Genomic DNA, 18,311 nt, shown 5'->3' on the forward strand with positions numbered 1-18,311 from the left:
AAAACCACATTTTCGTTTCGAAGCAGTTTTTGTTTATTATTGCAACAGCGTTATTACAAGTAGTATTTCAAGCCGGCAAGGCGGCGGCAGCGGCAGCATGGCACCGAGCAGTGTGATTGTCTGAGTAGTTTAGTATGGATAGCTTTTCATTTAGCCTTTGCTCTGACAGCCTGTGCCCTGGATAAGTGGTGTGGGCCTGCACAGGTGAAATCTATTCTCACATTTGCCTCAGGGGTGACTGGACTGTAACAGAATTTTTCAAACCCGTTGGGCCCAACCGCAAAGCAGAGAATAAATGGCTGAAGTGCCAGGCCTCGACAGAAAAATCAATGCCTGGTTATACAGACATGACAGACCCGGTCTGCAATTCTCTTCACGAAAGTCTATGCATTTACCACGCTTCGGGTTAAAAACACGCTCCTTCGCTTGCTGTGTGCATGTGCGGGCTTTTAATTCCTCCTCTCTTTCCTATCCAGGAAATTTACATGTCAACTGTGTGACAGGAGCTTCACGGAGAAGTGGGCACTGAAGAACCACATGAAGCTGCACACGGGAGAGAAGCCGTTCAAGTGCACCTGGCCCACCTGCCATTATTCTTTCCTCACAGCCTCCGCCATGAAGGACCACTTTAGGACTCATACAGGTTAGAAACACACTTCTCCCTAGGCCGTGGGAACAGGCTGAGGTCCGCATGGCGAAGGCAGAAAGGGAACAACCATTCCCCTGCCAGTTAGTAAAACCATTTCATTTTTGGAGAGTGCCTGCTTCTGCTTCTAGTTCTTGCCCTGCAACATCTGGAGCCAGCGCAGAGCATGCCATGGCCTGAAATGAGGGTTCTGACACCTGAGTTTGGTGTAATGGAGGTTCTAGGGTGATCAGCCTAATGCAACCCATCTCTTTAACAAAGTAAACACATGGAAAAGTACACAACCTCTTAGCAGTGTCCATGATAATCCTTCACTTATCACTTAAACGGTGGATAAAGCTGCTGGCAACTAGAAACAATCAGGGTTTATGTAAAGAAGCTTGGTTAACTGAGTACAGGTGCGAAGGAAACAGCAGAAGTAATAAGCTCTTCAGCACTTGTTATTTTTAATAGGAATCCTTTTCTCTCCTCACAGCCTTTGTGTGTGTGTGGCACTGTATGCTCAAGTAAAATATTCTCTGAAATACAGGCTTGATTTTCTTGTTCTTCGGAGAACCATAATTACTACAAAAAATTCAAATTTGGTGATGTATTTCAGATGGGTCAAATGATCATTTTTGTAAAATATGCGCTTAAATTTAATTGATTTAAGTTATACAGAACCTTTAGCAAGGGAACAGGCATTGTTAATTCTAGGTTTGAAGTTAAATAAAATTTAAGCTGTGACAAGTGCAGTGTCTAGAAAATAAGTGCCTGTGAAATACGCCGAAGTCCTTAAAAATACCATTCAGTGCTAATAACAGTAAATATCATTTTTCATACAACCAATATGTGACATCGGTTTCAGAAGAAATAAATGTATGGAATGCAGATTTTGAAATTCTATTAGGCTTCATATAATTATAGTACATAAAGAAAAGCGGTATAAGGTTGACATTACATTATCTGAGCTCTTCTAGGAACTTAGACATCTGTGTGGTTGGGAAAGTGAAAAAGAGACTTAGAAAAATCATGCTGTGCTTACTGCCTGGCCGTTTTCTCACAGAGATCAAATGCAGTGTTTTCATGAGAAATAAAAATATTTGTTTATTGTTCCTGAACGGGTTCTTCCCCATTTTCTAAAAACCTGTGCTATAGCTTGAAACCGTAGGTTAAAAGTTCCTCCAACGCTGTTTGTGGGAAGCCCAGGCCTCCTTAGCTTCTTTGACAAGGGTGTTGACGATTTAAGGTCTCCAGCCTGCCCTGAGAGATCACTTATATCGAACAGCAGATGAAAAGCCAGTGCAGATGTAATTTATTGTCGGCATTTCCTTCTAAAGAATAATTGTGGAGACTTGGCTAGATCAATAATATGGATTTTTGTTGTTAGGTCTTGTAGTCTGCACCATAATGAGAGATAGGGGACAGTGGCTGTTTTCTAATAGAAAATAAAGGATTGGTTTCCGTGTCTTTCTACATTTGAATGCAAAATGGCACACTTGAAACTAATTCAAGTTGTTAAGAAAAGGACCATTTTCTATTGCATTTCTGCTGTCATATAAACATGGCAAGTTAGATCAGCCCCCTGTACAGCAAGTGAAATATTACCTTTACATTTTCCTAAAAGTTAAAAATTTGCAAATTCTGAAGTTGAAATGATAAAATTGTTAAGCATATCCAGAAGAATGTAAAATACATCTATGTATCAATACATGCCCATAACATCAAATGAAATATTGTGTCTACATATGAGGATTCAACCCATAGCAAGCTTCAAGGCTAAGAAATGCTGTTCAGTTGAACTGAAAGTCACAGGTGAAGTTTCCTCTGCATATTTGTATGGATATATGTGTTTGTACATATACCATGATACACACACAAATAAGGTAATTATTTCATTAATACACCTGAAAATGAACATTGCAAAAAATCAAATGCATCACCACCTTTCCTGAGTTTAAAAAGCAGGGGCCAAATCTCCTCCAGCCTCATATTTTCACACCCAAAGCCTCACTGACTCCATCAAGAGCCCTGCCTGCGTGAGAGCTCCCAGGTCTGACCTAGAGGAGTGTGGAATATTTAACTGGCAAATCATTTTATAGGATGGATCAATTTCCCCATTTTAAAGCTGTGGTTGGTTTTGATTCATTTCTCTGTGGTTCAAAAAGGTGTTCCAAAGGCCCAAATATAAACTACACAGTAAATCCGTGAGCTTACAAAGATGCCATGGGTACTCTGTGTCCTCATTAATGTATAAAGCTGCAGGCCATACTGAAGTCTGCTCCTAGATGTTAAACACAACGTGAGCTAATTTATGACAATATATAGATGATGAGCAATTTCTTGGTGGGCATGGAACAGCATTTAACTTTAAAGTGTGAATTTTATGCTGGGGTGTTAGGCATTACAGCTAGTTAGAAAGATTTATACTTAAAATTGATTAATTAATTAAATTAATATTTAATTATAATTAAGCATTATGCGTAGTCCTATTTTTTCTTTGATATTTTGATGAATTGAAGTGCTACATGCTGAAGATCCTGATTTTTAATAATAAAAAGATAAAAAAATTTTTAAAGGAAGAAATTATGCAGACATCTGTGTAACAATTATGTATAACCTCAGCAATAATATGACTGACAAACATTTTGCAGTAAAATTCAGACTTTGTTACATCATTTAGCACAAATGCATTCTTCATGTGATTGCTAGCATAGATTTCCATTCTGCCTTTTCTGGTTTGTTTTTTGGGGTGGTTTGTTTGGTTTTGTTTGGTTGGTTGGTTTATTGGGGGGGGGGGTGTTGCTTTTTTAAATTAAATTATAATCAAAGACGGCTAGAACTGAGTCCTAAAAGGAGGCACTGAAATTATTTTGCACCTTTGATACTATCTTGGAATACTCTCATCAATGGACCAAATTTTCAAAAAAAGCCAAAAATCCTGTAAAATTTAAGTCTGCGTTTCATGGCCAGATTTGGGTACAGAAAATAAAAATATACCATTTGCTGAAATGGAGAAGAATATGTGCCTACCACATTTCCTTGCCTAGCTACCTGGTGGAAGTCAATCAGCATTTTTATGATCCCATTTTAGTGGCAGGGTTCAGGCTGCTCTGGAAACTTTGAAGGAATTGCTTTCCTCCTTGTAGCACAGGGCCCAGGGACTCTTGCACTGCGGTGACTGGGGTGAGGAGCTGGGATTCCTCTGGGGCCCCATCCAGGCAGTAATGGGAGAGGGCAGCTGGTTTCTGCGGTGCTCTCTGGGGAGGTCCCGCTCACAAGATGGTCTCTGGCTTGTACGAGTGGCATCCAAAGTTAACCGAGGCACTGCGCTTTCCCAGACAGCCCATGTATTATCATGCCTGGCTATGTGGGAGCAAACAACGTGGAGGTTTCCATCCCTCTGTCTTCACAGGAGGACTGGGTAATTCGACACCCGACCTCATAACCCAGCCGTCTTTTGTAGAAACTGAATTTCCTTCCCCACAGGGGAAGAATTTGAAGGAGACTGTTAGTTTCAATGGGTTCGGCATCATGGCCCCACCAGCCCCCTCTCCGCTCTGGTACTGCCAAAGGAGACAATTTGGCTCCAAATGACTAATGCGGTTCCTTTTTAAGAAAATATTTTTAAAATTTCAGTCTTATCTGGGGTTATTGAGTCTATATCTGAGGTTAGAGTTATTAATTCATAATGACCTTCCATGCAGCCTTCCTGGGCTGAGATTGCTCTGCATGTTAGCACATACTGAGTAAAAATATTGCTCTGAAATGATAGACTGTATTTATAGACAACAGGGCAAAATCCTAGCTTCTATTAAAAAATAAAATAAAATAACTAAGAAGAGAGCATTTCCGCACTTTTAATGAGTATTGAGCTTGCCAAAATCTCTCAAATTGGTCCAGAGGTTTGGAATGAAGAATTATCATTTGAAGACGAACAATATGAGTTCTGCTGCAATTTCAGTAGCAATCCCCAGACCTGTTTTCTTTATGTCACGAAAACTTTAGAAACATAAACAGTGCTGAATTGCCACTGGTACTGAATAATGTGGCTTTTATTGTTGCCTGAGCTCTTCTGTATATTCAAGAAAATAATTTAATAGTCATTAATAAATGGAAGGTAACTAAAGATGACTGTGATCTAGTCTGTTGAAAATTTCTCAGTACCCTTAATTTGTTAGTAAATTCAATGTATTTTATTTAAGCAGAATCATATATACAGCATATTAACTTTTTTTCCAGGCAATCTTTACTCAGCACAGAAAGGCCAGATGTATGGGAATTGTAAAAAATCAGGATATGCATAAAAACTGTTCAAGTGCATAAAGCAGCCCCATCTGGAAGACATCTAACAGAAATGAAGTTGTACAAAACCATTCCATTGATAATAAAGCTAATTTTTATGGGTCTGACAAGTATGTAATTATGTTCAGTGGTGCTTTTCAGATTTTATCACAGTCAATAAACCGCAGTGGTAATTTCATTCCCATTTGACATATTTACATGGAAACATTTGATTGGAGGAATTAGTAACCCTGAAAGCCTTGATAGATATGTTTTAATGATCTGTGACCTCCGCAGTCCCTCATCTGTTTATTGTTGCAACAGGCGAGAAGTCGTTCCTCTGTGACCTTTGTGGCTTTGCCGGCGGGACACGTCATGCCCTCACCAAGCATCGGCGGCAGCACACAGGTCAGTAAAGCTGTCTTTACTCTTTGCTGTATTTTCTCCAGCAAGGGAGTCCCTCTACACTGGGGAGTAACGCAAGTCAAATAGCACGTTACAGCACAAATAATACATCGCCTCATTGTTTACTTTGCTTTCTCTCATTTTTTTTGTAAAATAGGCATGTCCAAGGTCTGCATCTTAGCTGGGAGTTTGAGTAACTGCTTTAGGGGGCAGTGGGGGGTATTTTTGGTGTTTTTTCTGAAGGAAGTAGAATTGTGAAGACTGGCTTTCTTCTTTAAATGAATGCAAAGTCTACTACTGTTTTTTTTTTCTGAGGCCCAAATAGATTACCTACTGTGAAGATTTTGCAAGAGTCTGCTAGAATGTCCCTGGGTGAAAATTAGAGGCTACATATAGATTAATCCATTATTTTGGACTGAGACATAGTTGAAAGCTGGTGTTGTTTCAGTTGCCCTTTTGTAATTTTAAGATAGTTTGTAATTAATAGGTGCAACTTTAAGAGTTACCACATGGTTGGCATGTAAAGCAGGATTTCTCTCCCAGAATTAGTAAAGCTTTCCTACCACCTGGTTATTAAAATTTAATATCAGACAAAATTAAATTGGTTCTTGTTTCAGAAGACCAGAAAAGTATGAGTATTAAACATTTATTAATACATTGTACCTTAATTGTGCTTTTAAGTAGTTCCTTGCAAGTGTTTGATCATTTGAATAGATTTTGTTCAAACAGACGCAGAAGTGTTGCTGCTTAAGCCACTGTAGTTTTTGTTTTACTGACTATCATGAGGATAATGTAATATCGTCGGGAATTGCTGTGTGAGTTAAGTGACCATTGTCTAATGTACAGGGGAAAGAAATGGCAAACAAATGAGAAGCTGTAGTTACATCATGAATTTTCCATGGATTTTGTAAAGGAATCTCAGTGGGAGATTTTATTACGTCCCTGAATAAACTAATCTTGATTGAGGACATAGACCATCTAAGTGCATAATTTCCTGGAGAGCAGCTACTCTCCTTCTTGAGAGCTTGAAACCATTCTTTCCACCCCGTTTTCAGTTTATTAAAGCAACCATATTTGGAGGAGAGCCTGATGCTTTCAAAAAGGTGGAGTTTTCTGTGCTGATCAGGCAATATCTTGAAACGGATCTGCTCCCTGTGAGAGTACTGCTGCAGTCAGTTCCCATTCACTGCAGGAAGTTTGTATTTTTAAAGTGTCCAAGAAAAGGCATTTAGTAAATATAATAAGTTCTCTTGGTAATACACTCTTTGAATGATAACAGAAGCAATTGCAGCTACTGGAATGGAAGCTGTATGCTTCAATTGTAACTAGCGGTTTCCATTTTTTCTAGTGCTTTGAAGAATTATCACATGTTGGCTGAAATTTACCAAATGTGGGATAAGAATGAAAATGATTCTTTATTCTCTTTAGCAGAAATAAATCATTGTTATCGATAGGATGGAAACTACCTTTTGGGGGTTCTTGGCCTGTATAATTGGCACACTGGCACCACGCATATGTCTAGGACTCATTGTCAGTGCAGCCACACAAATGGTAAATGATCAGGTGGAAGAAATGCATATTCTTGTCTTTACTCTTCTGGTCTTTACCTATTATGTGAGTGCAGATCTGGTTTCTCAGAAATGTAAGCCCTTATCATTGATTACACATTTATATTTTTTTATCATTAGCACACAAGCTGATAGAAAAAAATATTTTATTTCCTCGTTTATGTGCAAAATTAGGCTGAAAGTATGGTATATTCCTGGTGAAAAGCTGTCCACGTTTTTGTTGGCATTTTGGCCTTCTTTTGCCAGTATCATAGAGTATTTTGTGCTATGATCACAGGGATTTACAGGTTATAGATCATCAAGCTTGCATCTAGCAAGCATAACTTTGTATTTTATGTCAGGACTGGAGGCTCATCATTACTTTGCTGTTACTTTATACTACACAGGACAGTACCTCAGAGGAAGAGGGATCTATCTTTTTGGCATTTATCTGCCTCTCTGGCACAAACAATCAGAAATGATTCTTTAGCAGAAAAATTATCTGTAGCTTTTATCTGTTTCAAGGAGAATGACACAATCCACCTTTGCCTGCATTGTTGCACTAACATGGGTTCCCTTGTATTTTCATCCAGGGCACAACTTTATCTCAGTCCTTAGTTGCATGCACTCCTCTTTGTACTTGCGTAGTTTCTCCTGTGTCCCCAGTTGGCACAATTTTCCAAGAGCAGAATGCCAAAGCAAATTACAATCAGGTTTGAAAGGGATAGGTATCAAAAATAGTCTAAATGGCTTAAATAATTCCCTACTGTATTACAAGCTGTCTAGGGGGCTGACACAGAACATCTTCCAATCCAAGATTTACTTCTATCACCTGTCAGAGACCCTTGATTCAAGAGCAAATGAGCAAATCCTCACATGTAGTTAAGGAGTCTTAACCAGCTTAACAAGCCTACTCTCGTCCCAGCCTCAAGGCCTGAGGTGTCCTGACACATCAGAGAAATGTTCAGCTGCTGATAGATATTTGACACAAGAGAGGATGGGCAGCAGGACCCGCCATTTAGACTTTTGATGCCCTTGATTCTGGTATTTCTTACTTTGTTCCTCTCTTTTCAGATGAGACTATTTTTATGTACCTGAAAAAATACCTTTATCTTGTGAAAGATGCATTTATTAAAAAGAAAAAAAATATTACAGGGATTGCAAATTATAACTATGTGAAAAAAAGGCTGGAAGAAACTGACCCTTGGTCACTTACGGAGCAAACTGTAGGGACTAGTTTGGTAAATAGAATGTTATCTGTGGAAGATATGTTTTTGATTTTTAAATTAAAAGAAGTCAGGAATGTTAAACTGAAAGAAAAAGCCATTAGTTTTAAGACTTCAAAAATGTTTGTATTTGATTTATTTGCAAACATGATGCCTCTCCATACAAATTTCCTTGATATGGGCTTTCTCAGCTGTAAAGTAGATCTGTGAGGTAGAAGAAAATAATTTGACTTATCAAGAGATCCTTGGTATCTCACCAGTTAATGTTTTTATTTTGTGTTAAATTTGTAATGTGTTAATGACTGACCTGGTCTTGTGAGAAGTGCACACTTTGAACACAGAATAACCCAGAATAAGTTAAGGCTTTGACTGCTTTTGTCCTGGTAAAATGTTACAGCATTTTTTTTATTTTTTTTATTTTTTTATGATTTGAATGCATCTTCTTCCAGTCCTATTCTGCAAGAATCAGTCTATTAAATTCTGCAAGTCTTTCACTGTCTGTGTAAATATCAGTGGCCCAATCTTCTATTTTGTGTATTGAATCAATGGCAGCTTCAAGAGTGGTCCAGAGTTTGACCAGTATGTTATCACACTGTGAAGATCACATCTCTGTCTTTGTTGAATGCTTTGCAATAGACACTTGTGGCTGCCTAGGATGTGAGAAACTGTCTTGAGAAACTTAGACCACTTGCAATTATCAGCTGGTGCCCTGTGGTAAATAAGGACAAGAATGTATTTGCTGTAGTTCTGGTGCCTCAATGTGACAGGGAGGAAAATTTTTCATCTTCTAAGTCATTCTGAAACAAATTTTTTTTCTTTTTTTTTTAATTCACATTTTGTCCCGGTAGGAAAATCTGCTTGACGCTAGGAAGATAAATAACGTTGCAAATTTTAGTGCTGGCTATGTTTAAAATTAGTTGAATTCCACCAGGAATTGAAGTGATTATCCAAATTTTGTAATAAAAAAGAGTAAATAACCTCCAAAAATACACACGCATGCACACACATTAGAAACATGTATCATGTAATTTAAATATTTTGCCTTAATCATGATCAACTAGGAAATTGTATAAGAGATTAAAAACAAACAAGGGTAATTATTTCTAGCTCAAAATGAAAACATGAAAACACTTAATTCTTAAATATAAAATGTCTTCTTTTTATATTCTTGTTATTGTTCTGCTCTCCTCCTTTGTCTTCTCTGCTTGCTCTTTTGTATTGCTCTTGTTTTCCTTTCTTCTACATGTTTCCCAGTAAACTTACTTCTAGTAGCAGGCTTAATCCAGCAGTGCTGATCAGTCACAGCCTGTGTTCTCTTGCATGAAATTCCTTTTTAATGTTGGTTAGTGCTCCTACAGATTGCAAAAACCCCATCCTCATCTTCTGCACAATGGCACTCTACGTTTTCTTCTTGAGTGCTGGTTGTGATGGAATCTTCCCAGGGATCATAAAAGTACATTACAGTAGTAGAGCATTACAGGGTAAGTATCCTTACTGTGCACAGCAGTTCTATGACAGTCACCCTGAACCTGTGGAACTGCTTAAGAAAATTGTGTCTTTGTTCAAATATTTTCATGAATTTTTGAACATGGTGGCTTATATCGTACAGATCACTGTTTGTATGATTGCTTCTGCTCACTCATTTCAATCTTGCACTTCTCAAGACATTTATAGGTCAACGTAATAAAGAAAGAGAATTTAATAATATATGTGTTTTTATCCAGATGAATGACTCACTTTGTGTTTCTATTTCTCATGTGAACTGCTCTTTGACTTTAATGTGTAGTTACATTACTCGGCATTGAATTTAATGTATAATGTAGCCTCTTCTCTTCAACTTCTTCACCACAGCTTAAAAAAATTATAATGTTGAATATCACAGAAAACATAGTACAATATGAAGACATACTGCTTTTTTCAGCAAAAGGAGAGGTGAAATTTGAAGACGATCTGTGTTGTTTTTCCTTTTCAGTTTATGCCAACATTTGCAGCAGAGTGTAGAATTTAATAATACCAAACCTTTGGCCAGAAATTACACCAAAACCCTGGGTATCTTAAAACTTCCTCTCTGCATAAGAGAAATTGTCTAGTGGACAGTTTTCCTCCCATTTCTGAGAATACAAATGTCAATAATTTTTTGCTGTGGAAGACCAACCCCATGGCATCGACAGTGTTTCTTATAAGAAAGCAAGGTATCAAGGATGTACTTCTATGTCTTTTATGCAAAAAAGTTGACCAGATTAAAAGCAAACAGAATTTACTTTAATATACTTCAGGCTTCGTTAGCAAGCCTGTAAGTGCCTCTCCAGGGAACAACCTTAACAAATGCAAGAAATAGTTGGAAATAAGGAGAAAAAAATCCTGCAACATGTAAGCAGATGGCTGCGTTTTGTGGTCTACTCATTCCTTAGGTCAAATGAAAAAAATGAAACTTATAGGATTCTTGCTGTGCTGCTCAACACATCATGTGAAAGACAAATAGGACTAAAAGCAATAGTTTCCTGTTGAGACAACCAGGGTAAGATTTCTTCCATCTTATTAAGATTCTGATTAGTTACTCAAGACTTCCAAATTGAAGGCACCATATGATTTTATTTTTTTCCCCTTCATTTATGTGAAAGCTGGATACTCAGTAGCACGCTCATAGAAATGCTGTATATAACCTATAGGTAAAAATTGCCTGGACAGTCATGATTATAAATAAAAATTTCATTTTGCTATCTACAACTCAACATCTGTCACCAGATCCATAGTTTTTTATTATTGTTTTATTTCATTTTTCCTTTAAAATGTACATGTGAAGTATATAACTGCACAGAGAAATTTATAATTGCAGTAAGATATGCTCTGTGTCCTAAAAAGCTCATCATCAAAGACAGAGTACTCAAAAGAGGTAAAATCAGAGAAAAGAGGAAGAAGGAAAGAAAGAGAAAGCTATAATTTGTGTGTGTGTGTATGTTGGAGGCGAGGTTCCTTGATCTTGGAATTTGTTCCCTTCTTTTCCCCCTCCCCTCCAGAGCTTGCTGACCATTGGGTCATTTTGGGGCACCTGTCTTTCTTTTTGGTGAGATTTGGTTTTGATAAAGTTAGAGATGGTGAGGCATGGACAAGTCTTCTATAATAGTAAGGTGTGTGGGAAGTTAGTTTGAGTTTCGTTTACCTTTATTAATCTTTAAATACATAGACTTTGTCCTTACTGACACATTCTTGGATGCAGTACTTTATAGTTATGACATACTGTTGTTTAAAAAATAGTATTGCTTTTTTGATTTGTATTGTTTTAATTTTGTATTTATTAGATCTTTGGGGGTGAGGGAGAATCCTTTTGGAATATTCAATGGCAGCCCCTATAAAAATAAAATTAAGTTTGTTGCCTGAAATGTCTGGGGGCAGGAAGGGGGGAAGGAAAACTGGGACACAAAGACTGACAAAGAGCGTTCTGGCCAAAAGATAATGAAGATAAAAAATACTTAAATGAGTGGGTCTGTGCAAAACTGAAACAGATAAAGTACTGCTGCTACAGCTAATATACTCTTCAACACCCCCAACCCAAAGAAGTACCTATTTTTTCTCCTCAAAAGTAAATACTACTTCCCTTGTGCAGCTGGTAAGAATTTTCCTCGCAGTTTAGTTGGCTTTTGTTGCATCGTGCTGCCGTGATGTATTTTCTGTCAGGTGAGATTTACACATAGTCCACTTGACAGGAGCAGTTAGCCACAAGGATTTCCTAAGGAGAAACTTCCTGGAGCAGTGGTCAAGGATTATAATTTTTCTGCTGGTCACAATAGAATTTGCAAACCCTCCTGGCTTCCACAGGCCCTTGGTCATCTGTCAGCCCCGCTGGCCCTGTCCCAGCACAGCAGCACTTTTAGCAGATACACCCTTCCCTGAATGGCAAACTAAAAATCTTCATTCAGTTCAGATCTGCTCTTTATTTTTTTACAAGGGGGCAAGTTGGCAAGGTTCTAATGCATTTTAAATGAAAGCAGTTAAAATAAGTATGTATGTTATCTAAAATACCTATGGCTTTACTACTTAGGCTTGAAAATGTTGCTATCTTCTTTAATACTAGAAGATAAAATAAATCAGGCACAGGAAATCTTTAGTTCAAGAACAGGTTACGTTGCTAGGGAGTCTATGGCCTCCCAGAGAGTTTAATTGAAGCAGCAGCCAGTACCATTCAAGCTGCTGGGAGAATCAGCTTCTCCAGAGCAGAGAGACAGTGTCTGACAAGAAAACCTCATTTGGGGCAGGAAAGACATACTTTCTAGCAGTCTCAATTTGTCCAACATAGAAGCTTCTGCATTGTGTCCTGCCCCTTCACCTTTCCCTGTCCCATGAAACAATAAATGAAAAATAGTGGCTGATATTCTCTCCACCAGCAGCTAAAAGCAATTATTCCAACTCTTTATGGAGCTTTCAGAAGCTGCTCTGTTATCCTTCCATACAGCATTACGGGCTTTTCAGGCCTGAAGACCTTGCCTTTCTTTTTCCTTTGGAATGAAAAAAAACCCCCAACATTCTCCAAGAATGAAAAATGCAGATTTCTATTTTATTCTCAGAATTCTGGCAAAGTCTCTTTAGAAGTCTTGAGTGTTTCATGCTTTAAGAAGGCTTGAAAAATCTGGATTGGAGGCATGGCCACTTGGGAAATGGCCTGTTGCTAGCGATCTGTCTTTAGCTGGTGGTCTCCTTTCAGTCTGAAGAACTGCAAATTGCAGTTACTAAGTAGCTTAGGCTTCACTTTTGGAACTGCCTGTTCTAGACCTCTGAACAGCCTGCAAGGTCGTTGTCCATCCTTAGCAGTTTTATTCAGGCTTCTTAAGTTAGAGGTCTTGATTCCTTGTGTAGTCTTTAGGATAAATATTTCTGAGGGCTTGCACAATGCAGTCAAGATCGCCTAAGTTAGGAGCTACCTTTTGCCTTCTGCATACAGAAGGAAAACTGTTTCCTCCCTAAATGGTAATTACATGTGCCTGTAAGCCACACAAACTGTTTCTGGAGCAACCAGTTGGGAAAACGAGACGCAGGTTTCTTAGCCAGGCATCACAGCATGTGTATCTGTTATGAGATTTTGTCTTACTGTCTTCTAAGGGGTGGACCTCTCCACTAGAAGGAAAAGTATTCTTTTCACATAACAGTTTATAAGCTAGAGATTTTTATCTTTCTTCAATTAATCGTCCTCTAGAAATTTTCAGTGCAGTTACACATTCAGCCAAGATTGAAGTTTCGTCTTCTGAAAATATTATTTTCCTAGCCTAGGTTTAGTGGTTTGGGATTGTTGGGGAGGGAGGGCATTCATTAACCTTTCAAATCCTGCTGAAATTGGCCCTCTGTTCAGAAAAGATTCATGAGGGCAGAAGTATTGCAGGTAAGAGAGGGGGAATAGAGCACTAAGTTCTGGTTCATATTCTCAGTCTTGGTATTAATAGATAAAATGAAAAAATCCAGGACTAGAGACAAAAACAAAGACACTTTTCCCCTGGAGATGTTCCTTTCTGAACAGGAACTGAATACAAGCTTCAGACTGATTTCTCACTTTCTGTCTCCAATAGTGTTTCTTTCAGGGCTGTGCATAGGCCCAACTTCAACAGAAAGTGTATGGTGAAAGGAATGCCTGTTGCCTGAGGATGATATTTTCAAGAAATAAGGCCCAGAACCATGGTCACCCTGTTTCAGTGCTTTCTCATTTTTGCTGCTGTGTAACACTACACTGGAAGTCATCTGGCTACTGATATATATATGTCATAGTGAGAATAGTATTTTGCAATTAATACATAGTATTTGGAAATTTATTTTGTATTTGTGGTTGTTATATATACCTGGACCGAAATCTTTCTCAGGGGATATGCCAGAAATTTAGGACAGAACCCAGGACAACTTGTCTTCCTTTTCTGTTGATGAAAGCTGATAATGCATATCTTCTCTTGTCACCCTCTAGGAGAGAAACCGTTCAAATGTGATGAGTGTAACTTCGCTTCCACAACACAATCGCATCTGACACGACATAAGCGTGTCCATACTGGAGAAAAGCCTTACAGATGTCCCTGGTGTGACTACAGGTAATGAGTCATTAACTAAAGCATGATGAGAGAAGGGTTAAGGTGATCAGATCAGGTTCATTTGAAGTCACCAATAAAAATATATTGCCATTAAAACACCATCAGGGCAGCAGTAATTGCATATTAAATTAGGAGCTAAATTTAAAAACTTAGTCTTCAGGATTTAGGTATTACTTTATAAAGAAAAACAAATGATGGGAAACCTTTACTGGTAACACTGCAGTGCTAATGTTGAGTGTTTGTTTCACAGCTGCTGTAGTGTCTGTTAGAATTCTCCATGGTGAGGCTGCTTCTCTGCATTGCCTTTTCAAATCAGTTGCAGTTTTGAAATTTTTCTCGGTTGAGTTGCAACCATTTCACTAAGAAAGGAAAAGTCCCCTAAAAGGCTCAGCAGCCTAAATACTCACCAGACACTTATTAGAATGGGAAGCAACTGGAGCTAGTTACAGTGCTGCAGACTCTTGATGTACTGCTCCAGTTTTCCTTCTCTGTGCCAGCAGGGTGTTTGGATGACAGTTGGCCATGGTGTTGGTTGCATGGCAGAGTGTCCCATGCTGCACCACTAAACCCCATCCTATTAGGGCACCAGATTCAAAAATCACATGAACAGACAGTTAAGATTACTTCTGGTTCTCATCCCATGTGTCTTTGGTTCATTATAGACTACTTGTGAAATGATCTCATATTGCTTCTTAAATGATTCTTTCCCCTTCTTGAAGATACTTCTACAATCTTGAATACCTTAATGCATTGCAGTGAGGTGGCTATTCTATGTGTACAATAAAGGAATCCATAGAAGTTATTCATGAGGAATTTGCAAGAGTTGATGTTCAAAAAGTTTTTACAAAATCAGTATTATATTTGATATATGGCATATGATTATGTAATTAGATGCATGTGCTGTGATGCATGCACATAAGAGGAGAAAGTTAAACATTTGATTATACCACTATAGCATTTTTTACTTTCTTTTAATGCTGAGCATACAACTGTAATGTTCTTTTAGTATAAGTTTTAATGTAGTTTCCTAAAACAAGATTATATAACAAAGCCTAGCTGCTCTCATAATACCTGGTTTCATGCTATTTATGAGCTACTTTACAGAAAGCTCCTGTACAGAAAGCTTCTGCAGTGATCATGCCATTTCTCTACAAAATCTTTTGTTGCATTAGTTTGTGTGTGTGGAGCAAATGTTCTGTGAACTCGTCTGTTTTGAGCACCCACTACATTACTGCCTAGAACTGCAGAGACCTGAATTTTATAATCTTGGGCTTGTGGGAGCTTCCATTGTTGTGCTGCTACCTTAACATTCCCCCTGTTTTCTGGGTTTGTGGGTTTTTTTTGGGGTTTTTATTGTTGTTTGGTTTTCTAATAGAAGCATTTCTGTGAGCTTCAGTAAGTCATCTAAGAAAGAGAGATGGTTTTGTATTTGTCAGAGTGGTTGCATTAAAAGGTCTGTGTTGAGTAACAAGCATATATATTATGTGCTGCACTGAAGGTAAAAGGAGTGCTATCTTTGATGCTGCATATCAATTTTGCAGTCATCCACTTTAATCATAGAATCAGCTAGGTTGGAAAAGACCTTTAAGATCATCAAGTCCAACCTTTACCCCAGCACTGCCGTGACCACCACTAAACCACGTCACTGAAGGCCTCATCTACATGTTTTTTGAACACTTGCTTGGGCAGCCTATTCCAATGCCTGACCACTCTTTCAGTGAAGAAATTTTTCCTAATACCCAGCCTAAACTTCCCCTGGTGCAGCTTGAGGCCCTTACCTCTTGTCCTGTCACGTACTACCCGAGACAAGAGACGAGCCACCTCCTCTCTCCATCCTCCTTTCAGCTAGCTGTAGAGAGCAATAAGGTCCCCTCTGAGCCTTCTCTTCACCAGACTGAACAACCCCAGTTCCCTCAGCTGCTCCTCGTAAGACTTGTGCTCCAGACCCTTCACCAGCTTTGTTGCCCTTCTCTGGACCCACTACAGCAACGCAATATCTGTCTTGGAGCGAGGGGCCCAGAACTGAGCACGGTATTTGAAGTGCAGCTAATGAACTATGCCAATTGGAAAGAATAGTCATATTACAGAACTAGGTAATGAGAGGTGGGTTATGATGGATTTGAGTTCCTGGCTTGAAGACCCTAGAGACTGGGAGCTTTGTAGATGTGAATCAGTTTGCAGTTTGGGGTTTGTTACACGCATGAAATGAATAGATGCAATTCCCTCACTCAGTAAAAAAAAAAAAAATGCATAACTTTAATGCTCTTTTAGTGGAAGAAGGGATATTTTTTCTTTGGATAGAGTTTTCTGTATGGGATAGAAATTCCAAGTGATGAGAAGTTTTTTACTAGTGTTTTATTATACTGGAGGTTATTAGAGAAGAAGCAAGCATAACTTGCTTTATCAGGATTAACAAGAAATCTCTGGGCATCCGCTGTCTCTGTATTGAAATATAAATGAAATATAAATGTTTCATGGTAATAGGACGTTAGTTTCCATCCCTTGCAGGCCAGTTTTGACCTAATCTTTGGAGGGTGATCTCTACAGATACCAGCTGATGAAGCTTTGATTCTGCAGGAAATTTGTTCTGAGCTCAGCTGAAAAACATCTGGCAGGGATGCAGGAATCAGAGCTGTGCGCTGCTGCAAGTTCATAGAGACAGTGAGACACTGTGTAACTGCAGAGGAGCCAGTAGAGGGGCTGCTGTATTTATTAGCCCAGCACTGCTGCTTGTGCCGGCCAGTTTCCACAGACCTGGGATATTAGCCAGCCTTGTTGGCAACTATATTTTTTGTTCTCTACCTACCTCTCTTTTTTTTTTTCTCTCTCTCTCTTTTTTTTTTTTTTTTGTTCTAAAATATAATTTTAAGGGAATCACACTTTTCTTCCTTGTCAACTCACCCAGTACTATCTCTTTTCATGGACAGGTATTAGCAACTCTGTAAATAATGTTCTTTGTACCAGTTCAGCAGACGGCATGTACTCTTGTCAGTGTCACCTACAGAAACATAAACCCAAGATTTTAAAATCTGCTGACCTAGTGCTAAAATTCACCATGTGTAGTGGTGGAGTTCTCGCTGTGGTGCTTTCAGCTCAGCCCTTACACTGGAAGTTCATCCAGACTATTTCAAATGTTACTGTTTAGTGTTGCTTGGCAACTGCAGACTCTTTAATGACCCTTGTAGTTTCAGTGAGGTGAATATTCTTCATTTTGTGTATGGATATGGAGTAGACTATTGTTAGTGCTACCATAAAGTCTCCTTTCACTGATAGGTGAAGTCATCTGTCTGTTCTATAAAGTAGTTTGAGACACTTGGATTAAGAGTGTCTAAATACAAGGTACTTTAATTATTCCTGTTCAGCTCATCAGTGCTCAGAGGGTTCTTAGAGATTCCTGATTTCAAGCTTTTCAGTTCCTCAGGAGGAAATTGTGAACAATCATCCTGCAAAAACTCTTGCCAGTATAGTGAGTGAAAGGCTCGCTAACCCTTGCTAGAAGTACAGAAAGAAAGGCTATTAAAAGAAACTGATCTGAATTTAGGAACTGTTATGAAAATCTGGTTCACCTGGGACTGGACAGGCACCTAGAAAGTATTAGGTTTTGGGTTTGTTTGGGTTTTTTTTTTTTTGCTTGTTTAGCAGCAAAATCTGAAGTGAAATAAGCAGTAAGATACTATGGGAAAAAGATTGATTTTGGCTGCATAGAACAGAAAAGGGAATTTGTTCCCTGTATAACCCACAGCATGAGAAATTCTTTTCTTAGCTAGGAAAAGACTTGAATGGATATGGGTTTCTGAAGTGAATAATAAACTTAGCATTTTTAGCTCACAGATTATATCTTCTCAAATGTATACATATTCCAAAAAGAAAATGGGAGATTTTGCTCATTTTACCAAGTTGCTTTTATAATATATGTTTACAGTTCTACTTAAGTATTCTTTACAAAATATTACCTTCAGCCTCTACTTTTTGAACTGTGAGCACTTGGTATTTCTTCTTGTCTATATCTGTATATTGAGAACTCAGAAAGGAACATTTGCTTTTCTGTATGTGACTTCTAGTAACAACTGTAATTTGAAATTATATTTTCAGCCTAGTTTTTAAAATCTATTTTCTTTGAAGGAAGAAAAATATATGGTCATAAATATAAAAATTTGCTTGT

At 38.3% G+C, this 18,311-nt stretch overlaps 1 protein-coding gene across 1 annotated transcript in view; it reads left to right on the plus strand.

Annotated features, from left to right (window-relative positions):
• Positions 1–18,311, plus strand: part of ZNF407 (zinc finger protein 407) — a 337,896-nt gene that overhangs the window by 194,986 nt on the left and 124,599 nt on the right. Inside the window, 3 exon segments of the mRNA XM_030494084.1 lie at positions 477–643; positions 5,234–5,317; positions 14,029–14,149. Of these exon segments, the coding sequence (XP_030349944.1) occupies positions 477–643; positions 5,234–5,317; positions 14,029–14,149 (372 nt within the window).

This window comes from Strigops habroptila, chromosome 1 (assembly GCF_004027225.2).
Source record: "Strigops habroptila isolate Jane chromosome 1, bStrHab1.2.pri, whole genome shotgun sequence".
Taxonomy (NCBI): Eukaryota; Metazoa; Chordata; class Aves; order Psittaciformes; family Psittacidae; genus Strigops; species Strigops habroptila.